Here is a 27,953-nt window from a genome sequence, read left to right as displayed (position 1 = left end):
TCGAAACCCCCTGCCTACGACAATAAAGGATTTGCCTTTTGGGTCGAACTCATCGCACAGGGTTTGCCTAATGCGGGTTACTTCTCCTGTGTGGTTTACGAGCTATTGCACAGGAGCTGAGTTTATCCTGTGCGCACTCGAAGGGTAGCGGCTGTGGGCTCACATGTAATAAATAAAAAAATGCTCATCTAAATATATTTTTCTTTTCTCTTGTTTTCACTAAATTGTGAGAGTACTAGAGAATGATAAAATATATTGCAAAAGCGTAAATATATTTTGTGTTATAATCAACAGAGTTTTGAGGAGCTCTCACTCGTCATATACCATTTCAAATCATGAACAATGCTATTACAAAATAAATATTTGCAACAAAAGGAAAAATAAAACAAACCAACGACTTTGTAAAGAAAATAGTAGCACCAAGCCAACAACTTCAACAATGCAAAAGAATTAGCCGGATAAATTGGGGTTGTATTTAAAATCTAAAGCCAATATTTACAGATAAAAAAATAAATTTAATAATATCTTATTGAGTTATGGATTTAACCATTAAGTAAAACCTAAAAATTAAAAATAGATAACCCATAGTCTAATTAAAAATTTACAAAACCGTTTAAAACTCATTAACCCAATAATCATACACCGATAAACAAAAAGCATTTTTTTTTCAATTCGATTTATCGGTTAAATAGGATCTTGCACATCCCTATTTAGGACTCAATTAATCCATGAAAACATCCTAATATTTAAAATGTTCTTTAGATGATGAATAAAGAAGATAAACAATTTAATTGGATGAGTAGGATTTGGTTAAAACCATTTTCCATAGTTTGTATATAAAAAGTCTTTTTTTTTTGGAATATAATCATATTTATTCTTAAAAAATCATGAGAGGTTTAGTCTTAACAAAAACAAAGCAAATCAGAAAATAAAGAGACCCAAGTTCACCAACCTCAATTTCCAGGAGCCTCCATCCAACAACCTTACCAACCCTCATTTCAGTATTTATAAAAAAGTTGTTCCATCACCCAAAATGGAATCAATTGAAAACCCAAGTTTGAAATTGGATATACATCCCACCAAATGGCTGCTGCTGCTGCTGCTGCTACTACTACATCTTCATCAAGAATTGGTTCAAGACCCAACATTCCTGGATTTCATTCTGATTCACTCAACCCCAAATCAATCTCTTTCTCTTCTAACCTCCAAAGTCTCTCTCTCAAGTAATTTCCTCTCTGCCCCTTGTTGTTTCTTGGTTGTTAATTTCATTTAGAATGTTTTAGCTGTGTTTGCAATTGCCAAATGACTGAGAACCAAAACATTTGAAGTTGGTGAATTAGTATTTGTTTAGTTCTAGGAATCTTATTGGGACTTGAGAATGCTTGTGATTGTGAAAGTTGCGATTTTCGCTCTTCCCCTTGTTGTTTTTTGGTTGTTAATTGCAACAACAACAACATACCCAGTGAATCCCACAACGTGGGGTCTGGGGAGGGTAGAGTGTACGCAGACCTTACCCCCACCTTAGGTAGGGAGGCTGTTTCCGGAAGACCCTCGGCTCAAGAAAAAGCATAAGAAAGGTCAGATACGGACAAACAAATCAAAGCAATTATGAAAATGAAAACAATGAAAGTAAATAAGCCATTATAAACCAACAGATATTCGCAGAAATCAAGAGTTGGTTGTTAATTGCAATTACCTTAAAGAATTTTGAATTTTTAGCATGTATTCTCAAGAATGTTTTAGCTGTCGTTTGCAAATGATAATGTTGAGGGTGGTGAATTAGTTTTTGTTTAGTTCTAGGAGTCTTATTGGTATGTTTAGGATTTGAGAATGCTTGGGATGGTGAAAGTTTCGATTTTTATGTAGTAGAAATTCCTTAAACGGTCTCTCTCTCTCTCTCTCAAGTAATTTTCTCTCTTGCCTTGTTGTTCTTGGTTGCTAATTGCAATTACCTTAATGAATTTTTGAGTTGTTAGAATGTATTCTTAAGAATGTGTTCGCTGTGGTTTGCAAATGATTGAGAATTAGAATATTGAAGTTGGTGAATTAATTTTTGTTTGATTCTGGACATCATATTGTAATTAGCAAATTGCAGTAGAACACCAAGTTCCTCGAAACTTCAAGGAGAAAGGACTAGAGTAATAGATACCAAAACCTCTGCTTCAGCTTTCCACCACCAAAATAACAAAATAGCAGTGTCAAGAATAATAACAGTTGAGAACCAAATCAACCAAAAGGATTCTTTGATCAAATAGAGAGAGATCCAGTTGGAAAAATGGAAAAGTAATCAATTTAGGGATCTACTCTCTTCTATGCTAGACTAGACAGCAGCGTTGTAGCGTCTTTTGGTTTGCCGGAGAGGAGATTCGAGTTTTGGCTTTATAATGCTTGAATTGTAGAGAAGTAAAGGACTAAGACATAAGCATATTAGTGCAGGACTAATTTTATGGTTAGTGCTTCGAGCTAGTCCTTAACTCCGTTAGTCTAATATTGAAGCTACCATGTAGGGTGTGTTCTGTATAATGGAAATTATTCTTCATGAAAAATGTTTGGGTTTCTTACTTATTTTCTTGTGTTCGGTAGGTAAGCAATAAATACTATCTTAAAAACATCTGTATATAATCTACAGAAATACTATGGGAGGCGGGACTTTTGTTTTGGGGTGGGGGGGGGGGGGGGGGGTGGGGTGTTGAGGGGTGTGGGGTGGAGATAGGTGCTATGGGGTGAGGTGAAGATGAGATGTGTTTTATGACATTGCAAACACTATCTTCCTACAACTTTAACACCTTAAAGTATGAAACTAAGAAGTAATTATACAAGAGAGAAGGAAATTCAAGGACCTCATTAGTTTATGGGAGAACCCTAATAGTATGTGAAAGTGTCCTGTTAAACGTTGAATAAAGGAGAAGAAAAACAGTGGGTTTTAATTGGACTGGTCGGGTTTGGTTAACACGAGACATGTGTTTATAATTGAGCGCAGGCACATGTGGATTTCCATTTATCAAAACAGAGAATCTGACAGTGGAAATGCAGAACCTAATCCACTCAATCCATTTGTCGCCAAAGTTCATCTTTTCCAGTATGTTAAGCCGACATGACCAGTTAACATGGTCATAAGCTTTTTCAAGGTCCAATTTGCAAGCTACTCCTCTCCTTTTTCATCTCATCAATTGCTCAATACTTTCATTGGCTATGAAAGTTGCATCTGTGATTTCTCTTCCTTTTATAAAAGCATTCTGATTTGGTGAAGCCAACTTATCGATCACCAGTTTGATCCTCTCTGCCAGAAGTTTTGCGCTAATCTTAAAAACACTTCCTAATAAGCTGATTGGCTTGAAATCCTTTTTTTTTTTTTTTGGGACATTTTGTCTTCAGCTACCCCCAGTCTACTTATAAAATGTTTCCCATTGCAAATTGCAAAGACACTGTCAATTTTAGTATAGAACCTTATTTTCATTCTAGGCCATCCCAAGAAGGTTAACCTCTCAACCATAAGTGACAAAAGTTGTGATATTGAAATGTTTGAATGAACTTGTAATGCTACTTTTATTATTTGAGCTTAATTATTACCAGTCAAGAAAAAGAAAGAGGAGAAAAGGGAAGAAAGAGAGCTTGAAGAGACATAATTTCATTGTTTTATCCTATCTCTGAAAAAGACATAAAAACATGAACTTTCTTATATGGTGCAGTTCTCTAATAACTTGACATAGGGAATGTGTCAATGAACCATGATAAGCATTCAATAAGAAATACTCCACCTAGTTGTTTTTGCTGAATCAGAATATTTGTTTATATTTGTCTGTTGCAGATCTTCAGGGTCAAAGAGGTACTCACGTGGAAAAGGTTCAGTTGTCATAACACAGAGCATGGACAGAGTTGAGGTTGATATCTCGCTCAGCCCCAGGGTAAATTCAGTAAAGCCTTCAAAAACGGTTGCTATAACTGATCAGGCAACTGCTCTTGTGCAAGCTGGTGTACCTGTTATTAGATTAGCAGCTGGTGAACCTGATTTTGACACTCCCGCTGCGATAGCAGAGGTAATATTTCGTAATAGGAAATCAATGTTTTACTCTTTTCTCTATTTGCTAAATCAGTCTCACTTATTCAGGCTGGGATAAATGCAATTCGTGAAGGTCATACCAGGTATACACCAAATGCAGGTTTAATGGAACTTCGGTCGGCTATTTGTCATAAATTAAAAGGTACCAATTTCTCTAGTTGAAGTTTATTACATAGATTTTTTTTTTTCTTTTCTATTTGTTTGTTCTGATCTAATTTCTGGATGTAGAGGAGAACGGGCTATCATACACGCCTGATCAGATTTTGGTAAGCAATGGGGCAAAACAAAGTATTGTTCAGGCAGTGCTTGCAGTTTGTTCCCCAGGGGATGAGGTAACTCTACACATCCAAGGATTATTAACTTCCACATAATTCTCATTTCCATGTCGAATTGTTAACGGGTCTTCCCAAAATTTCCCTTTGGTGGTGAACGGCTTAACACGTTGACAACTGTTTGATTATTTAATCAACTCCTCTTTTACTTTTGACTGCTGGGCTCATTGTTTGGATACAAATTTTTAAGTTGGAGGTTGTTTTCTTCATAAAAGGGATTGCCAGCATAGTTCACCTTTTCTCTATTGTTTAATCTCTTGGTAGAAAAATACTATAGCTGGTTTAACTGTGATGGGAAATATACCGGTAGTGCCATTACTTAAATCAGTTTGCATTTCCCTCACTTAAAAAGAGAACTTCCATTTTGGTGAAGTTAGATGCAGAAGTTAAGGTTGGATACTCTTTAGTTTTTCCCCTCAAATATGGATGTTAAGCAGTGGGATTTTACAATAGAAATCACTCAGTCAGCATTGTCATAATGACAGTTAACATAATGAAGATTGTTTGTTAGTTCTTAGATATAAGAAGTACTTTGGCTTATTAACCCACATACACGGCGCAGGTTCTTATTCCAGCTCCCTATTGGGTGAGTTACCCTGAAATGGCAAGGATGGCAGATGCAACGCCTGTGATTCTTCCAACAAGCATATCTGAAGATTTTCTCTTAGATCCAAAGCTTCTTGAATCTAAACTGACTGAAAAGTCAAGACTTCTGATTCTTTGTTCTCCGTCCAACCCAACAGGGTCTGTTTACCCTCGAAAATTGCTTGAGGAGATTGCTCAGATTGTGGCTAGGCATCCGAGGCTTCTTGTAGGTTCATCATAACTAACTCATCTTGAATATGATCCCAATCTGATCTTTGAATATTAAAAAATGCTTTCTGGTCTGCAGGTGATATCGGATGAAATTTACGAACACATTATTTATGCACCAGCAACTCATACTAGCTTTGCATCTTTGCCTGGTATGTGGGATAGGACTCTCACTGTAAATGGTTTCTCGAAGGTAATGCAGCTCTTATTATATGAAAATTATAATTCCTTACTTCTCCCTTGCGTTTCTTGAATTCCTTGGCAATGACTATTTCGTTTACTAATATGGGAATACATATCTGGAAGGTGTGCCTTATAATATATGTATTCTTGTAGGCATTTGCAATGACTGGTTGGAGACTTGGCTATATTGCTGGTCCTAAACATTTTGTTTCCGCATGTAATAAGATCCAGAGCCAGGTAATATCTTTTTTTCTTAGCAAGTATGTTGACTTAAATGAATGTGGTATTTCTTCTTCGGAACTCTTATTAACAAGTTAACAGGTGTGGAAACTGAGTTTCATCGTTGGCTAAAGTTTAAGATGATTGACAAAATCAGTTTTCTTCATATTATCCAGTGTCTCCCCCCCTATGAGATAGTTCACTTCTAAATCTATTTCTGTCCTATTGCAGTTCACATCAGGTGCAAGTAGCATCTCCCAAAAAGCAGCTGTGGCTGCTTTGGGACTGGGCTATGCTGGTGGAGAAGCAGTTGCAACTATGGTAAAAGCATTTCGTGAGCGGCGAGATTTCCTTGTCAGCAGCTTTGGGGAAATAGATGATGTCAAAATTTCAGAGCCTCGGGTAACGGTCCATTTGTATGAATTATGGGTGTACTTAGTAGTAAAGTAGAGAAACACAATTATGTGCATCTATTATTAGTAGAACTCCGCTGACTTCTTTCCCTTTTAACTGTTACTCCGGGTATATTGAGCCCAAACTTTATATTTTCTTTTCTTAACAGAGGACTTAAAAAGTAGAGAAACAAGATTATGTGCATCTATTATTAGTAGAACTCTGCTGACTCTTTCCTTTTTAACTCTTACCCCTGATATATTGAGCCCAAACTTTATATTTTCTTTTGCAGGGAGCATTTTATCTATTTATTGATTTAAGCTCTTATTATGGAGTAGAGGTTGATGGATTTGGCACCGTCGACAACTCAGAATCTCTTTGCCGATATTTGCTGGATAAAGCTCAAGTAAGATTCATGGTTTTTTGAACTTTGATTACAAAACGACAGATGTTTACTTACCCATAGGTCCGAAGTTGCTTTCACTAAAAACATTTTTTAGGATACACTCTTGACATTTTTTCAGAAAATACCAATACTGCAACTTTCAAACAACCCTTAATACTTTTACCATTGAGTGTAGTATCTACTTGAGCATCATCCAACCTGGGGATTCTGCAGAAAAGGTTTCCCCCTTAACTATGTCATTCTCGATTTTAGGCAAATATAATTGGGCTTTTTTCATTTTTGGCCCATCGGCTGAGATTAATTACGAGCGCTAGCCAAAGTTACAAAACTTATACACTGATTATGTATATTATACGTATATTTTGTGTATACAATATGTATAGTATATGTATATTTGTACTGAATATATAAAACCTGGGGTCCAAAATGTAATTGTCTCATTTGGTAAAGATTCTAGGAAGACAATCCTATAAAAAGAACTGATAGTTCATCGTGGTTTGGTGAAAGTGCATTACTTTAGGATGCTCCTTGCCGCTTATTTATGTTGTCCATTCCCTAATGCATGTGACTCTCGTTACCTTAAACAGGTTGCGCTAGTCCCCGGGGATGCATTTGGGGATGACACATGTATCCGTATCTCCTATGCAGCATCGCTCTCGACCTTGCAGGCTGCTGTGGAGAGAATCAAGAAAGCATTGGTTACTCTCAAACCTCCTGTCCCAGTTTAAAACATGCATCAATAATGCTTTTGCTGATTGGGATGCAGCTACAGCCTACGGCCAAAGATTGTAACTAGTTTGTAGTCTGACCCCCTCCATCTTCTCTCATTTTATGTATTCTTAAGTGCATTACTGATTATTATTTCTCCCGGATTTTGAGAAAATTCCTGTAGACTGAAGTTGTTAATTTGTGTGTAATTTTTTTGTTGATGACTGAAAATGAAAATAATTGAGTGTGGCGTTTATGTCCAAAATTCTGAGTCAGTGATGTATAGTTAGTCAAAATTTTGTGCCACAACACGTGGTAAAAAGAGAAGGGGGACACGACCAGGAAGTTTTTGTTTGTTTCCTACCAATGTTGGTATCCGCTTTGGGTCCCGACCTATCCGATTCACTGTGCAAGACCGATTAAAAAGGGGAAGCGTTCCTTAATAGGATTTGTTTCATTATTAAAGCTTAAACTTGAAACCTTCGACTAAGATTTGAGGAATTCCATCCACCCCACAACATTGATGGCGTGACAAGGAAGTCCAATTGACAACATCTCATTTGATAAATTTAAAATATTATATTTCACATTTTGATGAATTTAATCTTACTATATTTCACACATCCTTAAAGAAAGTGGGTTTTGATAATTTCGATTATATGTATTTTTGGAAGAAAATTTAGACATAATTTAACGGGTCAAAAAGAGTTCCGTGTGACATGGTGCCATGTGAGCATGCGTGACCCACTTTTTCTGGTAACGTGATTCAACTAACGTAAGAGAACAGGAATTCCTTATCTTGTTGGACATCCTCTTTGCTTCAATTCTAATAACAAAAGAAAAATACAACTTCCCAATTAGGAGGGTTTTAATAATTTTAACTCCCAAAAGGCAACAGTGATTGGATGTTTCTTTTTCGAATCAGTTGTCTTCCTTTATACAAAACACCTGCTTTTTATCTTATTTTTATATTTACTATATTCAAAACATGTAATCTTTCGAATCCAACGTAAGTCTGTACTTGTTCAGAGTTAAACTTATTTAGCTTTAACAAATATTTAACCTTTTTGGAACTACTTTTATAAAGTATTATTTTTTATAGTAGTAGTTTTTATACTTTCTAAAGCTCCATGTTTGGTGATTATACATAAGTTGATCATTTCCTAAATTGCTCTTTGTATTAAAGTCTAACCGAAGATCATATATAGTAGCATACTCGCCAAATATCCTATAACTAGTGAAAGCAATTTTATCTCCAAATAAAAAATGGAATTAGTTTTAATAAAATTCTCTTTAAATTGATATTCAGATACTTAATTTGGTATATCCAAGTGAAAAAAGTTTAAAATGACAACGCAATCCAACTAATATCATGTAGAAAATACCATTGAGGCTAGCAGATGAAGGGAATGTTTCCTATCTAACTGGAATTCCCTTAAGAAAGGACATCATCAAGTAGAAGCTAAGGACAACTTTGTACAAACACCAAAACTAAGTTTAACTTGAATTACAAGAAAATCTACCAATTAATGTCTCTCTTACACATGAAAGAATATTCTTCAATCTTTACATTCTTTCCATATATATACAGCAAATGGACCATCATTTCCATCACTTCATCAGATAACAACCTATCTTACAACTTGTTGAGCTCCCCAAAAGAAAAACAAAACAAAACAAAACAAAACAAAACAAAACAAAACAATGGCAATTCCTAACATTTCAAGCAACAAAAGGTCCTCAGAGATTGTCTTTTTCGACTTGGAAACAAATGTTCCATCGAAACCTGGACAGAAATTTTGGGTGTTGGAGTTTGGTGCAATGGTAGTTTGTTCAAGAAAGCTTGTTGAACTTGAAAGCTACTGCACCCTTATTAGGCCAGGTGACTTATCAGTTGTGGGATTAAAGTCAGGGAGAGTCGACGGGATTACGCGAAAAGCAGTTACTGATGCACCTTCATTTGAAGAAGTTTCAGAAAAAATCTTCAGTATTTTGGATGGTAGGATTTGGGCAGGTCATAATATACAGAGATTCGATTGTGTTCGTATTAAAGCAGCGTTTGATGAAATTGGACGCCCTGCACCTGTTCCTGTTGGACTTATTGATTCCTTAGGTGTTTTGTCTGAGAAATTTGGTAAAAGAGCTGGAAACATGAAGGTCTGCATGAACTTTCAGAATAATATGCTGATAGTTTAGTCAATATAATGTTCAATTTTGACCATATGCTTCTTAAATGATTCTTTATTGTAGATGGCATCATTGGCAGCTTACTTTGGTCTCGGGGAGCAAAAGCACAGGTTAGATTAAAGGTCTTTTTTCATTTTTGGTCCGTTGGCCAAAATTAATTACTGGCGCTAGCCAAAATAAATACCTATACACTGATTATGTATATTATATGTATAGTGTATGTATGTTACTATATGTGTATTGATACTTAATTTACAAAAACCTACACATTTGCTGGCTATTTTGTAAAATAGATCATCGGAAGCCATTGGAGTGTAATTATCTCTGGATTTTGATTAAAAAAGCTTAAACTTTATGGTCTAAGATTTATGATTCTCATGAAATTGGATCCTGATTTGGATTTTTTCTCATGAATCGCAGGAGCTTAGATGATGTTCGGATGAATTTGGAAGTCCTAAAACATTGTGCGACAGTTCTATTTCTTGTATGTTCATAAATAGCTTATCTTGGCAGAATTGTCCAAATTGATCTTCCAAGTTGTTTGATTATATTTTGCTTAATGTGATTCTTTTCTACTGTTAGGAATCAAGTCTACCAGATTTGTCAATTGGGAATTGTGAAGGCACTTCCAGCGTTACTACAAGAAGTAGAAGCCAAGTGGTATGCATATTGATAAAAAACATATACTAGCTTTTGTTGGATTTATTTTTTACTAGCTAGTTCTTCTTGAGCCTATATTTTAGTGATCAAGAAAAGAAAATTTATGAGGTTTGATATTTTGTTATCAGCAAAATCTTCCAAGTTCTCCGATCGATAAGTGGCAGAATAATCCTTCCTCAATAACGACAAGGAGTAGCAGAGGGAAACTTCCGTGCAGAGAAGAAACAAGCCGGAAATCTCCTCCTGCATCGACAAGTGCTCTTGGATATCACAGAGCTGTTCCTTATGCAAGGCAAAGCTTGGGAAAGGTTGATTCCAAATTAACTCTTACTTAAAAACTTAAGTGCATTATTTTCATTTTCTGACTTTGGAATTGGACTATTCATTAGGTGACTGTAGGTGTAAGGAATTTGTTATGTAAAGCTCAAAACAAGCCTCTCAATACTTTATTGAAGCATTCATCAACTCTTTTCCGAGGAGTATGAAGAACCAGTTCTTCTCATTTTAAGGAGCAAGACCATCAAAGGTTTCAACTCTGTTGGATAAGTTTGCATGTATTTAAGTAAAAGAATTCAAGCATAAGGTGCATACATGGAAGTTAACTTTCTGAGAAAATGTCTGGAGGAGATTTTTTTGTCCCCCTATGACTGAGAAATTAATGGACTTGGTTGGAACTTGGAAGCTATGAAGATCACATTGAAGTCCCAGTTAGTAATCAAATTCCAGTTGCTAATTCAAGCTCTAAATTCCAGGGATGCTAACCTTATCATCTGATTAACCAATTTGTATTCTTTGATTACTTATTCTTTCATTCTTTCAGTTGTGGAACTCTGTAAATGTTTGTACATCTCAATTAATAAATATCAGCTGATATTCTTTGATTCTATCTTTTACACTTGTGTTTTCTTTCCCTTGTTTCTAGATTGTTAATTAATTCTATAACATGCTGCACTTAGTTGTTAAAGCTTTAGAAAAGCAAGTTTCAAGGCTGTTAAATTAGCGATGGTTCAAAATGAAAGAGCTCCCCGTGCAAAACAATTTTTTTTTTAACGGGGCAAAAATTATTATTCTGTCGAGATTGTGAAAAGAACTAGATCTAGGAGCAATGTAGAAGCGCTCTGTGTTTCTAGGGATGATCAGTGTTGGAATCCTGGAAACAACCTCTCAAATGAAGAGGTAAAGCAGTTTTCATTATTTGCTTTCCCCAAGCCACCTGAACAGGACACTGGGGTTCGCTTTTATTGGGCTGGTGAAAAACTAGCTAGAATTCTAAAGAGTGCTAAATTGCCATGTAACTCCTTAATTGGGCTTTCAAGTGAAGACCACCTAAGTATGAGAAAATAACTCACACATATATTACACATCCAGACATCAAATTTACTCATATGTGGGTACATAACATAATAATGTCAATTCAAGCCAGATTGAATGCCACAACTTCGTTCTTACATTGACAGGGAGCAATAATACTATTAGCTCCTTTTATTATTGTCCCCTTGAATATATATATACGCAAAACGAGAATCAAATACTGATCGATTCGCCATCGAGAACATTAACTTCAAAAAGACGATTATTGTGATACGTTCTAACAGCTGCAGATCAAACAAGAACTCTCAAATAGGAAGCATATTCTTACTAGTCAAACATGCCTCAATGGCTTCTCCAATGGTCAAAAAGACCCTCCCTTCAATTTTCTTCAAAAAGTTGGCTAGCTTTAATTTGTGGATCACATGCCACCTTGGATTCGCTAGTGCTAACTGCAAACCAAACATAAACATTAATCGATTCATGTGTATATTCAACAAGAAGGTTCAATATGAGAGACTTTTTGTACTTATTTTTCGTTTTTTTTCTTTTTCAAGAATTAGGCATAATTTGAAGAGAATTAGTTACCTGCATTCCATTTGATTCCAGCTCATTCTGCAGGTCCTCTAGAGCAGCTATACTGGATGTGTCAATGTTGAGCAAATCTACATCCATCAACATTTCAATGTAAATGAATAACAAAGTCATAGCTTTTACAAAGATTATAAATTACACCAAACAAGCAAAAGTCGTACTTTGACTGGAACAATACTTACTCGACATGTCAAGGATAACTAGTTGCACTCTATCTTGATCAGCACTTTCTATGGTACCCTCATCTTGTTCTTCCAGTGCCAAGTTCAATATCCTGGATAATAAACAGCAGAAGACATTTACGATCAAAAGGTATAAGGATACAAGAGAAAAAGGCCAAAAGAATAATACTCCTAATATAACTTGGTCGATTGCATGGTATGGGAGTGGGGGTGTCAAATTAGGTTCATGAAAATATGACTAGCTCAACTTGTTATATAAATATTGGAAAGTCAATTTGGGGATAATCCTAGTTAGCTCATTTAAATGTTTGGGACAATAATATGCCCAAATTGAGTAAAAGAAAAAAGAACTTACCAAAACATTGTAAATTAATCCTTTTGGGTTTGGTTAGTTAAATATAGCACTAGTAAATAAAACAAAATGCTTTGGTTAGTTGTAGTTGATAATTAAACAACTAATAAAAGAACAAACAAACAAATTAAAAAATGAGTTTGAGTTGAACGGTTTGGATTATAGCCGATCCCACCCATCTTAACTCAAGCAAATTTTAGATGGATTATGACCCAATTAGTTTTAATCCGTCCAAATTTAGCCCAATAATATGTGAGAGTGTTTGCCATTGAAGTGAAGGTTTGTGACAGCCCTATGCCCACCCCCACCCCTCTTCTTCTCCTATCTTCTTTCTCTCTGGTATTCCCTGCTCCTTCCAGACAGATTAGAGTTTTCCGGCGTGAACAGTACTTCCAGCGTGAACAGTGATTCCGGCGTGAACAGTGATTCAGGCGTTAGCAGGTTCTGTCTAACTGGAGTTGGTACCTCCGGCTGCCTTTTTTATTTTTTTTATTTTTATAATTCTCTGTCTTTTATCCTTGCAGCTAATTTACATTCTGGCATTACTTATATCGTTCTTGTCGTAGTAGTTACACTTTCATGTAGATTAATGCTAACTTGTGTTTTAGTATTGATTCTTGCCTGTTTGAGTAGTTTATAGTTGCTTTACTAGCTTTGGTAGACGATGGTGGACTAGGGTCATGTTCTCGGACGGGGGTGAGGGTTGGAGGGGGCAGGTGGGTTAAGGAAGTCTCTAGTCTGCGAGTAGGGTCTTGGAATATTGGGACTCTAACGGGGAAGTCCATCGAACTAGTTAGGATTCTTAAGAAGAGGAGGATTAATATAGCTTGTGTCTAGGAGACTAAATGGGTAAGATCCAGGGCTAAAGATGTGGACGAGTATAAGTTATGGTTCTCAGGTAGGTCGAGGAATAGGAATAGGGTAGGCATTTTAGTAAATAATGACTTAAGAGACCAGGTGGTAGGGGTTAAGAGGGACAGTAATAGGTTGATGACGATTAAGCTGGTCATTGGAGGGTTTATTTTGCACATTATTAGTGCTTACGCACCGCAAACGGGCTTGGGCGAGGAGGAGAAAAGAAGTTTTTAGGAGGATTTGGACTATATGATGGGAGGTATACCGCCCACTGAGAAGCTATTCATCGGAGGAGATTTCAGTGGGCACATTGGGTCAATTTCGAGGGGATATGATGATGTGCATGAAGGTTGTGGTTTCGGGGAGAGGAATGGAGGAGGAGTTGCCTTTGTTGGATTTCGCAAAAGCCTTTGGGGCTGGTGGCGACCAATTCGAGTTTCCCGAAGGGAGGAGCACTTGGTAACCTTTCGTAGTTCGGTGGCTAAGACGCAGATAGACTTTTTACTCCTTAGGAGGGACGATAAAGGTCTTTGTAAAGACTGCAAGGTGATTCCGAGTGAGAATCTAACGACCCAGCATAAGCTCTTGGTGATGGATTTGGAAATCAAGATGAAGAAGAGAAAGAGGGTCGTGGATGACAGGCCTAGGATCAAATTGGGGAGTTTGACCATGACGGGTGCCCTGGAGATGGGGGAGAAATTCAGGACTATGGGAGCCTGGGAGAGTAGTGGGGAGGCTACCAACATGTGGGATAGGACGACCAGTTGAATTAGGGAAGCAGCTAGAGAGGTGCTGTGAGTCTCGAAGGGTAGCCGTGGTCGGCACCGAGAGGACTGGTTGTGGAATGGAGAAGTTCAAGAGAAGGTGGAAGCAAAGAAGGTGGCGTATGCGAAGCTGGGAGACAACAAGGATGATGAGGAGAAGCGAACGAATAGGGAATTATATAAGATGGCGAGGAAGGAGGCAAAGTTAGTGGTTATGGCGGCAAAGACAACAGCTTTTGAACGCCTGTATGCAGAACTAGAGGACAAAGGCAGGGATAAGAAGTTGTACCGACTAGCCAAGGCGAGGGAGAGGAGGGCGCGTGACTTGGATCAGCTGAAGTGCATCAAGGACTAGGATGGCAGGGTACTGGTAGAGGACGCTCTCATTAGACGGAGATGGCAGTCATACTTCCACAAACTCTTAAACGATGAAGGGGACAGAGATATTGTGTTGGGAGATTTGGAGTACTCCGAGAGGAGTCGTGATTTTGGATATTGTAGGAGTATAAAGGTTGAGGAAGTTAAGAGTGTTGTTCGTAGGATGAGTAGGGGAAGAGCGACCGGGCCCGATGAGATTCCTGGGGAGTTTTGGAAGATTGCAGGCAGGGCAGGTTTCGAGTAGTTGACTCGGTTATTTAATGTCATCTTTAAGACGGCTAGGATGCCCGAAAAATGGCGATGCAGTACAATGATTCCGTTGTACAAGAACAAGGGCGACATTCAAAGTTGTAACAACTACAGAAGGATCAAGTTGCTGAGCCACACTATGAAAGTGTGGGAAAGGGTGGTGGAGATGAGGGTGAGGAGAGCGTGTCTATCTTAGAGAACCGGTTCGGATTCGTGCGGGCGCTCAACGAAGCTATTCATCTTGTACGGAGACTGGTGGAGCAGTATAGGGAGAGGAAAAAGGGACTTGCACATGGTATTCATCGACCTAGAAAAGGCATACGACAAAGTGCCAAGAGAGGTTCTATGGAGATGCTTAGAGGCTAGAGGTGTACCTGTGGCGTACATTAGGGCGATCAAGGACATGTATGATGGGGCCAAGACCAGGGTAAGGACTATGGGAGGAGACTCAGAGCACTTTCCAGTGGTGATGGGGTTGCACCAGGGATCAGCTCTTAGCCCATTTTTATTTTCCTTGGTGATGGATGGATTGACGCGGCAAATTCAAGGTGAGGTGCCATGGTGTATGTTATTTGCGGATGACATAGTCCTGATTGACGAGTCTCGCAGCGGAGTTAATGCTAAGCTGGAGGTTTGGAGACAAACTCTAGAGTCTAAAGGGTTCAAGTTGAGTAGGACCAAGACAGAGTACTTGGAGTGCAAGTTCAGAGATATAGTGCATGCGGTGGACGTGGAAGTGAAGCTTGGCACCCAAGTCATATCGAAGAAAGATAGTTTCAAGTATCTTGGGTCTATTATACAAGGAAATGGGGAGATTGATGATGACATCACACACCGTATTGGTGCAGGGTGGATGAAATGGAGGCTTGCCTCCGGAGTGTTGTGTGACAAGAAGGTGCCACCAAAACTTAAAGGCAAGTTCTACAAAGTGGTGGTTAGACCAACTATGTTGTATGGGGTGGAGTGTTGGCCAGTCAAGAAATCTCATGTTCAGAAGATGAAAGTGGCGGAAATGAGAATGTTGTGATGGATGTGTGGGCACACTAGGAGCGATAGGATTAGGAATGAAGTCATCCGAGACAAGGTTGGAGTAGCCTCAGTGGAAGACAAGATGCGAGGAAGTGAGGGTCGAGATGGTTTGGGCATGTGATGCGGAGAGATGCAAATGCCCCAGTGCGGAGGTGCGAGAGGCTGGCTAGCGACGGTTTCAGAAGAGGTAGAGGTAGGCCGAAGAAGTATTAGGGAGAGGTGATTAGACAGGACATGGCGCATTTCCAGCTTACCGAGGACATGACCTTAGATAGGAGGGTATGGAGGACTCAGATTAGGGTAGAAGGCTAGTAGGTAGTCGCGTTTATCCTTTCTTACGAGTAGTTATATTGCTCTATAGTTTCTTGTCTCTTGATTTTTGCGAGAATCTGTTGGTTTATAATGGCTTATTTACTTTCATTGTTTTCATTTTCATAATTGCTTTGATTTGTTTGCCCGTAACTAACCTTTCATATGCCTTTTTTTGAGTCGAGGGTCTTCCGGAAACAGCCTCCCTACCTAAGGTAGGGGTAAGGTCTACGTACACTCTACCCTCCTCAGACCCCACATTGTGGGATTCACTGGGTATGTTGTTGTTGTTGTTGTAATATGCGAGAGTGTTTAACTATAGTTTGAGGATATTTATACCTTCCTCTAATGAAGTTGGCATTTGCAAAACAAAGCAAAGCAGATTTGACTCTGACAATGAGAGCCCCAGGAGTTTTGGTAGCTATGGGATATTGTTCCACATCCCCAAACAAATCACTTCCTGGAAACCTTCCTAGTTTTTCTGTTCCAGGTTGGATTGAGTTCAGAATGATCTTTGCAAATGATATACCAACCTGAAATCAAGTACAATACATGCCCAATAGCAAGTTAATAACATAGGAGATGCAAAAATTATAAGTACAGTAAATTTCACTAAGGGTGTATTTGGTATGGTCCAATTTTTCATGTTTGGTTGGTCAAATTTTTGAAAAACATTTTCTTTACGAAAATAAGTTTTTTAAAAATGAGAAAAATGACTTTTCTTAGAGTAATGAAACCAAGTTTCATACTCCCTCGTCCCAATTTTTATGAGGGTTGACTTATTTGAGGAATCAAACAACTCTTTTGTTGACTACGATTGTCTCTAACTCTTTTCATATATTCTGAATTATTAATGATGCAGACTTATCGCATTTTTATGTAGCTTTCAAATATGTAAATTTTATTATAAAATACTCGAAGAGTCTATGTTTTGAAATTGAGTCAAAGAAAGAGCTATTTGACTTCCCAAATAGATCAACCCTCATATAAATTGGGACGGAGGGAGTAAGTTGCATTCCAAGCACATTCTTTTCCCCACTCCAACGCCCACCCCTTGACCACCACACCCCTAGCCACCCTCGACCCCCCACTCCTCACCCCGCCCCAACCCCATAGTGTTTTGTTATATAACATATAAATACTCTTGGAATAACATTTTTTTACTTACTTAAAAAATACCAGAAATAAACAGACAAATCACTTATTTGCCAAGAAAACATTTTCCTTCGTACCAAACACACCATATCCCACCCCATAAATACCATTCAGAAAAAAACATTTACATATAAGTTTAAATTTTATTATATCTTGGTAATTTCTTCATAGACGCATTAATTTACAGCCAAAAAAAGGAACGTGAGAAGGATATGAAACTAAATTTACATTTCCTAAAGTAAATTACAGTTACTTGTAAAGGGGATCTTTTTGATTTTTTTCGTTAACGGCTATAAAACGTCTTCATGTTGTAAACTGCCATAAACCAATCACATATAGCATAAACTTTGTTTGTACCAAAAGTATCAAAATAATTTTATACCACTTAACCAAATGCCATATTTTCCCTAAATACAAACTTGTTAATATTCAAGAAGAAGAGTTAAAAGAAAAAGAAGTTACATACCGCGAGGAGCAGGCCAATCTCGACAGATACAAAAAGGACACCAAGAAATGCAGCAGCACAAGCTAGAAAATCCATCTTGTCTACTTTCCATATGTATTTAGCTTCACTTATGTTGATGAGTCCAGGCAAAGCAGAAAGTATAATGGAAGCAAGAATGGCTACTGGAGTGAAGTACAAAAGCCTTGTGAAAAATTCAAGTGATATTAGCACAGTTGCAGCCATCACTATGTTGGACACAGCTGTTTCACAACCAGCACTGAAGTTCACTGCTGTTCTTGAGAATGATCCTGCATCGATTAAGTTTTCAAGAATTTGATTACATATATGATTATTATGATTATTCAACTTTCATTTTTCATCAAGGTCATTAAATTATTTTTGTAACGAAAAAGTCATTCAAACTTCACGTAAGTATCATAGAATTAATTAAGTCACAAGATTCTGTTTCGTAACAAATAGAACACTCAATTATGCTTTAAGTGTCATAAAAACTAGAAAGTCGCGAAACTATCAACGAGAATATTGCTTTCCATTAAAACCCTCTTTTTGCCCCTTTGCATTAAAACCCTCTTATTTGGAAATATTAATAACTAAAAGACTCACCAGTTGCAACATAACAAGAAGTTAAGGATCCTGTAATGTTCATAACACCCATGGCCAGCATTTCCTTGTTTCCATCAAGACGGTACCCTTTCATAGTAGCAAAAGATCGACCAACTGCAATGGCTTCCTGTACGTTGAACATAATTCAGAAAAATAAAAGACATTTATTAACCTGGAAAAGTACATTTATTAACCTGGAAAAGTAAGCAAGTAAAAATGTAGAAGCAGTTCAAATACACCCATAATATAACAAATTACAATGTCATTTAGATAAGTTAATGCCTCATTTATATTTTTACATAATGAAATGTTTTAAACTTAATCATTCAAATCTTAGTTATTAAATCCATTTGTATTTGTAGGCCTGAATCTTAATTAATCATTCAGATTTAACAATTAACTACTTTTTTTTTAATGTTACAACCACTTAATTGGTCTGAATAGATTATAATGATTAAGATCTATAACAAAATTTTAATATCATTAAGATGTCTATTCAAGAATTTTTACAAAGATGACATTTCATCAGTTTCATTCATTAACTGCTATCATCATCACCCACCATTATCAATTGCCGCTGTCGTCACCCACCATTATCAACTACCACCACACATCACCTACAACCGCCATCTTCGATATCACACCGCTGTTAATCACTACAATCAACCATCACTACCACTCGACACCATTTACAATCACTACCACCGGTAAACCACCATTATCACAACAATCACCAATCACTGTCAACAATTACCACCATCAATGTTACACCTCAAAAATTTTCGCGTTATTTGCGTCGTAAGTAAATTATGTAAGCCCGGAGAGGTTATGGGACCCTTATAAGGTTAAGGAATACTTTTAACAAGTGTTAAGCAAGTGTCTAAAGGTTTCGGGATCAAGAGAATTGAAGAAATTAAGTCTATCGAAAATTTGGGAAAACTTGGCAGAATTTTGGACAGGAAATTTTGGTCCAACTTGAGAGGGTATATCTCCTAGAATATGAGTAGTTATGGAATGCATAACCTATGTAAATTGAAGTTCAGCGAGTCTTCTTTCCAATGCAACTGAAAAATCGTGATTCTGAGAAGTATGAGATAGAAGTACGACCCGTTCTTTGAAGTGCATCCCGCACTTTTTGCCCATACTTCACCCAAATTTTCCAAAAAGTTGGATTTTGACCCTCCCAAGTATGGGCTGAAAGTACGGCCCATTCTTTGAAGTACGGCCAACACTTTTTGCCCGTACTTTGCCCGAAAATTTCAGAAACTTTAAAGTCGGTGGACATTTTTTTTTTTGGCCTATAAAATGATTTTCCCACAACTTGGGGTCATTTTTTTCCATCAAAATAAAACCCTAGGGACCTTCTAATCTCTCTCAAACATCCAAAAACACCCATAAACATCTCAAATCAAATCAAGAAGAGATCAAGCCATAAAATACTTAACTAATCCCTAGAAAGTGACTGTTCTTGGCCCTACTTGGAGTTGTGGAGAATTTGATCTTGAGGAGAGTTGTGTGTGGCTAAAGTTCTTCAAATATAAGGTATGTTCTTCATCTTATTGCTTATGTTGAGTTGATTTGGAGGTTTAGTGAGCCTTAAAATTAAGTGAATGGTGGTAGAGAAGTCATGAGGTATTAAGTTAAAGCTGATGAGTATGGGTTGATTTTTAAGAGAGTTTTGGATTGATTTAAGTTTAATTTGAATATAATCTCTTGGCTATGGTATTGCTGATGTTGTTGTTCTGTTTGGGAGTTATTTTGAGATTTGGAGCAAGTAAGTGGTATAGGGGAAATGCTGCCCGAATTTCGTTCGCTCATGTATTAGTCCAGTTCAACCTTATAAGCATTTCAATGGCTTAACCTTAGTATGAATCATTTTGAATGTAGAATTGTGAGCTTGGGAGAACAGGCGTTAAGTAGTTAAGGAGACAACAAGGTATGTTAACGTTGTCCCTTTCTTTCTTATGGCATGATCTTATTGATACAAATCCACACAAATGCTATCCATAATGTCCCTATTCCTAGAAATACTAAAAGCTCATGGTTCTTGATGTTCTTATGATATTGTTGACATTTGTCTCATGATTATTGATCTTTATCATATGATTATTGATTTTATTCATTGATGTTGATCTCCTCTTATGATTATTGTTCCGTCAAGGTGAGATATGATGATGATGATAGTTTCATAATGATAATCGGAGGTTTACCGACCTCACGTCACTCCGATAAATTTATAGATTTTATTTGGCCTCTCATGCATGCTTTTTATATATATGTATGTATTTTCTCACACCGAGCAGCGCTATAGTCGGTCGGGCAGGCACGTAGATGTGCACACCATTGAAGTGGACAGGTTATGATATTACCCCGGGCGCAGGATGCCCTGGCCGCGGGATGATGATGATATGACGATAACACTAATCCTACACGGCGAGGTACGGTACTATATATGTATATATGAAAATGTTTTTTTTTTCTTAAAAAAAAAAAAGCTAGGCATGCATGATATCCGCCTTAAGAGGCAATCAGATGTACAAGTTAATTCTCTTATCTTGTATTACCTTCATATCTTTTATATGTTATTTTTCATGCCTTACATACTCGGTACATTATTCGTACTGACGTCCTTCTGTTTGTGGATGCTGCGTTCATGCCCGCAGGTAGACAGGGAGACGGTACAGATCCTTAGGCAGTCATCTCAGCGTTGGTGCAGGAGCACTCCATTTGTCTCGGAGTTACAGCTCGTTTTGGTACGATTGTTTTGTGTACATATGGGTATGGCGGGGTCCTGTCCCGTCCTTATTATGTTATGCATTCTATGTAGAGGCTCGTAGACAGATGTGTACATTTAGTTGTCCTATGACCTTTTCGGTCCATATTTCATTATATCTTTTGGATAGCCTTGTCGGCTTGTGTACATGGGCACAGTTGATGATATATAGTGTTCCTTATAGTTTATGACATCTATTAGTTAGCATTATGGCCCACTCAAGTATGATTATGAGATGCATGCATGTTAGGTGGTGCTCGGTAGGTTAGCTCCGGGTGCCCGTCATGGCCCTCGGTTGGGTCGTGACAATCAATCACCACTATACATGCCAACCATCGTGCATCGTTCACCACCATCATCATTAGTTGTCACTATCATCCACCACAATTATATTATGAGTTGTCACCGCCAACTACAACTATGAACCACTACTGTTAGCCACAGTCAACACTAATTACTACCCACAACACCATCATTAGCGAACACCATCCCCAATCTATTAGGGTTTGCCCTGAATTTCCTACTTTATTTGGATTCTACATAATTGTGGTTTACCTCAAAAAGGTTTTCTTGGTGGAAAAGGTTTTCTTGATAGAAAAGAACTTCTATAGCTATCCTTTTCTTGAAGGAGAAATTTTAGACTTCTATAAATAGGATATCTTTCTTCTCATAAAATAACATCCACAATGTAGTCCTTTAGAGCTTTGTTTTGGGGGAGATTATTTTTTCAATAGGATTTTATGCTTTTATATTAGTTTTCTCATACGTAGGCCAATTGGCCAAACCATGTTAGAATAATATGCTTCTTTTAATATAGTTTTCTTTGTCGTCTGATTTATCGTGTTTAAGGTTTGCAAATTATTAGCTTCCGCATGATGCCCTGATTATTCCGATCCCAACAAATGGTCAGAGCCGATGGTTCAACAAGGTTGAAAACAGGTTCAAAACAGATTCATAGCAAGTTTCAGCCTATTGACGATAATAAAGGTTTTTTTTTATCAAATAAGAAAAGGAAAAAAAGAAGAAGCTGAAGTGCTACGTATGGAGACGAAGTTTCAATCATATTCTCAACAATCTTGCTGCTGCATATTTTTAAAGTAAAAATAATTTTTAACTCAAGCTTACTTTAACGCATGAGCTCCAATTTTCAACTCATGCTTACTTTTAACGTATGAGTTCAATTTCGTATGAGTTCAATTTTTCAACCCTTGCTTATTTTAAACGTTTGGGCCAATTTCAAACCATGTTCACTTTTAACAGCTGGGCTCCACTTTCAACCTGTGCTCACTTTTAATGCACAAGGCACAACTTTTCAACCATATCTTCTTTTAACCATGTCAAGCAGCAGTGATGAAGATTATGTGAAGGACAATCAAGATAGCCAAAGGGAGATTTGTTAGGGTTTGCCCTGAATTTACTACTTTATTTGGATTCTACATAATTGTGGTTTACCTCAAAAAGATTTTCTTGGTGGAAAAAGGTTTTCTTGCTAGAAAAGAACTCTTCCATATCTATATTTTTCTTGAAGGAGAAGTTTTAGACTTCTATAAATAGGAGATCTTTCTTCTCATATAATAACACAATAATATCCACAATGTAGTCCTTTGGAGAGTTTTGTTTAGGGGGAGATTATTTTTTCAATAGGATTTTATGCTTTTATATTAGTTTTCTCATATGTAGGCCAATTGACCAAACCATATTAGAATAATATGCTTATTTTAATATAGTTTTCTTTGTCGTCTGATTTATCGTGTTTAAGGTTTGCAAATTATGAGCTTTCGCATGAAGCCCTGATTATTTCGATCCCAATACAATCGCCACATACAACCACCAGCCGCTAGTCATCACTACTACCAACCGCCGCATAACTTTTTGAAATTATTTGGTTGATAAAGTATTTGATTAATTTAATATTTTATTAAATTCTATATCTATTTGTTCTTAAATAAAAATAAGTTTTATACATTTAGATGTCAAAAAAACATACAATCTTCATTATAGTATTCAGCTCTTAAAACATATTTTAATATTCAGTTGTATATTCAAATTCATACATCTAAATCTTGATGCACATCTTAATATTTAGATGTGAATTCAGATTCAAACGTTTTAATCTTAATAAAAATAAATTAGGATAAATCTTTTAAACAAAAATAACATCCGCCAATTATTTAACTATAATCAAGAAATCAACATACCGTGAGGGCGACCAGTGCAACGATTAGCCCAATTTTGGCTGCTTCAGCAGTGTGGGGACTATTGAACTGCAATTCATGGATAGAACTTGGGTTCAATCCTCCAATGATGTGCTTCACTATCTTAACTCCATGTTTATCGGCTCTTGTCAAGAAAACAACAAGTGTTGACAGAATTACAGACAACAGTGGTGCCATTGCAGCTAACCAGAACAGTTTCTTGTACTTCCTTGCCTGAAATATCAATATGGTCGAAACTAATTCATTTTGACCATCCAAATAACTAAATTATCACAACTTCTGATACTATACTAAAGCTGATGTTCTTCGTTCAATGTGGGATGGAAAGAAGTACAAATTGGCTGAAAATTACACCATATATACAAGGGGAAAATCATATTTTATGTATATATAGTAGATGTTAGAATTCCCTTGGCTTCTTGTGTGTTTACTTCTATATACTCTAAACCTCATAGTAAAATTTTTGACTCCGCCACTGATAAGTACAATGAGTGAAATACACTTACAAAGGAGATAGTTACTTACCAGATAGTACTTGGTAAGAAGGATGAAGATCAGAAATGAACTCCCAATCATAAAGCTAAAAGTATGCAACTGCCAAAACAAACACTTGAATTAGCTGACTTATGAAAAAAAAAAAAAAAAACCAGATATTATGCTGTAGAAAGAATGGAGAAGACAAAAAAGGACAAATTGATTTACTGTATTCATTGATTTGCAGATTGAAGTTAAGACAGAGATGATATCCGTCTTATTTGTAAAGTTTGAAATCCCAAGTAGTGATTTGAGCTGTTGTAGACCAATCACACAGGCAGCACCAGCCATGAAACCAACAATAGCAGCATGTGATAGAAAATCAACCAGAAATCCCAACCTGCAATTAATGAGTGATATCTCTACACAATTAGCACTAACATTCATTAACTGATAATAGTAAATTTTAAGATGAACCTGAGGAAAAATTAAACTTACCTAAGTAGTCCAAACGCAGCTTGAAAAATACCGGCGAAGAAGGTCACCGTAAGCACGAGCTTACGGTATCCAATTGGATTAGCTGTAGGATCTTCAAGTTTCTGAATCATTGAGGACAAGAGAAGTGAAACAACAGCAACTGGTCCAATTGCTATCTCTCTTGAACTCCCCATCATAGCGTAAATAAGTGGCGGAATAACACTTGTGTCTAGTAGAAATTAACAGAAATTTGTTAGGACGTTTTAGTGTAATTCGTAAAATAGAAAATTAAACCACAACCTTGTAGTAGAACGATTTCACTTACACAGGCCATATTGAGGATCAAGTTTTGCGAGAGTCGCATAGCCAATGCTCTACATGAGTAATAATAAATGAAAAGATCAATGTTGAAACATGACAGACTTATGTGTTACAGTCAAACCACACTATAACAATCATCCTCTATAATAACATTTCACTATAACCACTATGTTTTGTTTTCTCTGGAACCGATCTTTCATATGTTATCTTAAATTATATTCTCTATAATAGCATTTCGCTATAGCAGCAAAAAAATATCGAAACAAACAATGTTGTTATAGAGATATTTGATTGTATCAGTAGAACTTTAACTTAATTAATTTACCTGAGGAATGCAAAGGCTTGCAAGAGTTAAACCAGCCAAGACATCCCTTTTGAATTTTGTTACATTGTATTCTTTACACCAAGATAGTGGAGGAAATATGACGTTGATAATCGAAACGAGTGCAGGAACAGGCTGCTTTCCAATGCATTCAAGCTTGTTTTCAAGAGGATAGATTACTGTTTTCTTGAATGAAGTCTTCAGATTTGATAACCAGCCTGGTGGTTTCGGCACATTTAGAACCCAATCACGCCTTCTCTCGTTGTCAGAAGCCATAGGTGTTTGAACTGTTTGGGAGAACTGAGAAAATTGTACTTTCTCAGTTCCTTGAAGTGTTTGCGAGAACCCTTTTGTGTTTGATGCCTCGAATTGTGAGAACTCTGTCTCACCTTCTCTTGATACAGCCATTTTCTTGTTTCTCTTTAGCCAATACAAGTTAGAATGTGTTTGAAGATGAAGCTAATGGCTAAGGCCTCAAAGTGAATTTATGGCCCTTGGCAGAGCTGAAGTTGTTAAAGGCATAACTTCAACTATTTAAAAGGCTTTAATCAGCTGCTTTAACTTAAAAAATTATTTTCTTGTCTAAAATTTATTGGAAAGAATGTGAATAGTAGGAGTATCTGAAAAGAAAAGTGTCTCACTGTTTAAAACATGTTTTTCTTTTACTTCATAAAGAGCCATTCTTTAGCTCCCATTTGGCTATAGATTTTGAGAGCATATTTTGAAGATTTATTTTCAAATCTTTGTTTTGCCATAAAATTTTGACAGATTTGGTAACAAATCTTCAAATCCCAAATTCTGGCTCAAACCAATTTTTGAGCCAAGATCTATGTTTTGACCTTTTCAAACCTTTTAAAAACTACTCCAAACTCTTGTATGACCCAACTAATTCTATCTACCATGTTCCTCCATTAAAGCCGTATCTACCATGTTTCCACAATTACTACTGTTATGGGAAGATTATATTAAAGAATAGCTAGTTACTACCCTTTTTTTGGTTGCACGGATGGATCTTTGTATTGTAATTTGAATTGTAGTAGTTAGCAAGTGTGTTATTAGTAATTGTTATTAAAATACCATGTTCTCCATTAAAGCTATATCTACCATGTTTCCACAATTACTACTGTTATGGGAAGATTATATTAAAGAATAGCTAGTTACTACCCTTTTTTTTGTTGCACGGATGGATCTTTGTACTGTAATTTGAATTGTAGTAGCTAGCAAGTGTGTTATTAGTAATTGTTATTAAAATACCATGTCCTGCATAATTTGGAATTAGCAACTACGTATGTTTTGTATGGTTGGATATTCTTGATAGATTTTAGAACTTCCATAAGTAATATTTCATGTTTTCCAACACAAAAAGTGAAATATGTTTAAAAAAACTATGGCCAAACGTTTAAAACGTGAAAAACTTCACCCAAATCAAGTTTTTTAATTTATTTTTTTTAGGAATCTATGGCCAAACACTAGCTTAGTGGCTAGTAAAGATATTGGGTTCGTGCGCTCGAGAAATGGGTTGAAGGCAAAAATAATGGATTTTCTCCCCTGCATGCACAATATATACAACAGCAACAACTTAGCATATTCAGTGCAATCTTGTAAATAGGGTCAAAGATGGTAGAATGTACGTAGACCTTACCCTTATCTTTGCGAGGTAGGGAGGTTTTTTTCGATAGACCCTCGACTTAAAAAAGTAAAAACGTGCACAATATATGGATTCTATAAAAGTAAGTTTACTAGTTACAATACAAGTTTCACATGGTTTTACTCCAAAAGGGTCAACATGGTTGTTATTTCATGTTGTTTCTACTCTTCTATTATACTTAACTAAAATCATGTGATATGTCACTATTGGCAAAATATTCTTAAGGACAACATCTTAAACATGCCTTAACTTCAATAATTTTTGTGATTATTCAACAAAATTTCAATCTCTTAACGGCACAATTGTCTGAAACAACCCAAAGAAAATATAGTGTTATATTTTTTGCTTTGGACCAAGCCTCAAAAGGCCTCATACCATTTAAGAGTATTAACTTCTTTTTCTTTCTACTTTTCATGTGGACTTTACTCACACACACTCAATATCAACAAACTTTCCACTAGATAGTACATTTCCTTCTTTTAGAAAACCTTATTCGACTGTTGAGCTCTTGGAATCTAAGTGTATTTATGGTGCAAGCGTGATTTTTAGGTAGCCAATCCAGGATAAATTTGTCCCAGAGGTGATATATAGTACTCTCCTCAGTATCTGTATTTGTAAATGAGTTTATAAAATGTCTTGCACAACTTCTTTAATGAAAGAAAGTGAAATATTCCCACTCAAAAAATGCTAATCAGAATATAGAAATGGTACCAATAACTTAGATAGTGCCTAGAATGCAATAAGGTCACTGCAAAGGTCACAGGGATATTGATGTAATGTTTCATTGTTTAGCTTCTTTCATTTGAGCATGGCAAATGAAAAGGACATCATTAAAATCTTATCTCTTTGGAGGTCCTTATTCTCAATTTTAGTCCTACCATTTCCTCATTCAATCTTCAGCACAGATGAGCATGCACTGGAGAGTTAGTTTCAGGTTTATGTCCTTAACTTGCTCATAAAAAGGAAGCAGTCAATGACGGGCCAAAAGCAAGTATTTGCACTGATGATAGATATAATGCCATACATTGAATCAATAGAAACATTGTTTGTTATTGTTAATTGTCTCTTGAATTCTATAAATCCTAATTATATCAGATTTCCTAGTGGGTTTGGGAAAGCATTCTCAATTTGTAGGATTAGGACGGATATATAGGATCTATATACAGGAGTTGTAATTAGGGATTATGTACAATTCTTCTTATTCATAGTGGAAAATTCTCTCTGCTTCTGCCACGAGGATTAGGCTTAGCAGGACCCTGTTAAATCCTTATATTATTTTTCTTCACCATTTGCTCTTGTGTGATTGTGTGCTAGTTAGTCCACGATCTTTCACAACAGTTATATTGCTCTAGACTATAATGATCAAAATTCTTAGGTATAAATTGGACCTCTACCATCCCTGATAACAAATTACTGTATGAGACCAATCAAATTTATGAAAACTTGCTATTAGAGAAGTATATTTCTATTTACTTAATTATATCTTTAATAATATCCTCACCAGTTGATTTCACAAA

At 36.6% G+C, this 27,953-nt stretch overlaps 3 protein-coding genes across 4 annotated transcripts; 2 read left to right on the top strand and 1 right to left on the bottom strand.

Annotated features, from left to right (window-relative positions):
• The first annotated feature begins 979 nt into the window (after positions 1-979).
• LOC132065744 (bifunctional aspartate aminotransferase and glutamate/aspartate-prephenate aminotransferase) lies at positions 980-7,379 on the top strand. Of its 2 annotated transcripts, none has more exons than XM_059459267.1 (10): positions 980-1,223; positions 3,809-4,037; positions 4,109-4,202; positions 4,289-4,392; positions 4,955-5,203; positions 5,285-5,398; positions 5,542-5,625; positions 5,839-6,009; positions 6,293-6,406; positions 6,994-7,379. In XM_059459267.1, exons 1-10 carry the CDS (start codon positions 1,084-1,086, stop codon positions 7,132-7,134), a joined length of 1,440 nt encoding a protein of 479 aa, XP_059315250.1. In that variant the 5' UTR covers positions 980-1,083; the 3' UTR covers positions 7,135-7,379. The 2 variants fall into 2 exon arrangements, with proteins under 2 accessions (XP_059315250.1, XP_059315251.1); XM_059459268.1 differs by having other exon boundaries at positions 1,096-1,247; positions 3,827-4,037.
• Positions 7,380-8,720: 1,341 nt separating this feature from the next.
• LOC132065746 (protein NEN4) lies at positions 8,721-10,847 on the top strand. Its single transcript, XM_059459269.1, has 6 exons — positions 8,721-9,271; positions 9,365-9,411; positions 9,722-9,785; positions 9,884-9,961; positions 10,090-10,269; positions 10,351-10,847. The coding sequence occupies exons 1-6, from the start codon at positions 8,819-8,821 to the stop codon at positions 10,444-10,446; spliced, it is 918 nt and encodes a 305-aa protein (XP_059315252.1). The 5' UTR covers positions 8,721-8,818; the 3' UTR covers positions 10,447-10,847.
• Positions 10,848-11,292: 445 nt separating this feature from the next.
• Positions 11,293-25,403, bottom strand: LOC132065743 (low affinity sulfate transporter 3-like). The gene is made up of 12 exons (XM_059459266.1): positions 24,792-25,403; positions 24,471-24,519; positions 24,167-24,374; positions 23,897-24,068; positions 23,720-23,788; positions 23,177-23,407; positions 18,206-18,332; positions 17,603-17,889; positions 16,321-16,514; positions 12,046-12,137; positions 11,858-11,934; positions 11,293-11,721 (listed from the first exon to the last, which is right to left on the bottom strand). Exons 1-12 carry the CDS (start codon positions 25,194-25,196, stop codon positions 11,578-11,580), a joined length of 2,055 nt encoding a protein of 684 aa, XP_059315249.1. The 5' UTR covers positions 25,197-25,403; the 3' UTR covers positions 11,293-11,577.
• Between the last annotated feature and the right edge of the window lie 2,550 nt (positions 25,404-27,953).

This window comes from Lycium ferocissimum, chromosome 7 (assembly GCF_029784015.1).
Source record: "Lycium ferocissimum isolate CSIRO_LF1 chromosome 7, AGI_CSIRO_Lferr_CH_V1, whole genome shotgun sequence".
NCBI lineage: Eukaryota > Viridiplantae > Streptophyta > Magnoliopsida > Solanales > Solanaceae > Lycium > Lycium ferocissimum.
This window is presented reverse-complemented; position numbering and strand designations above follow the sequence as displayed.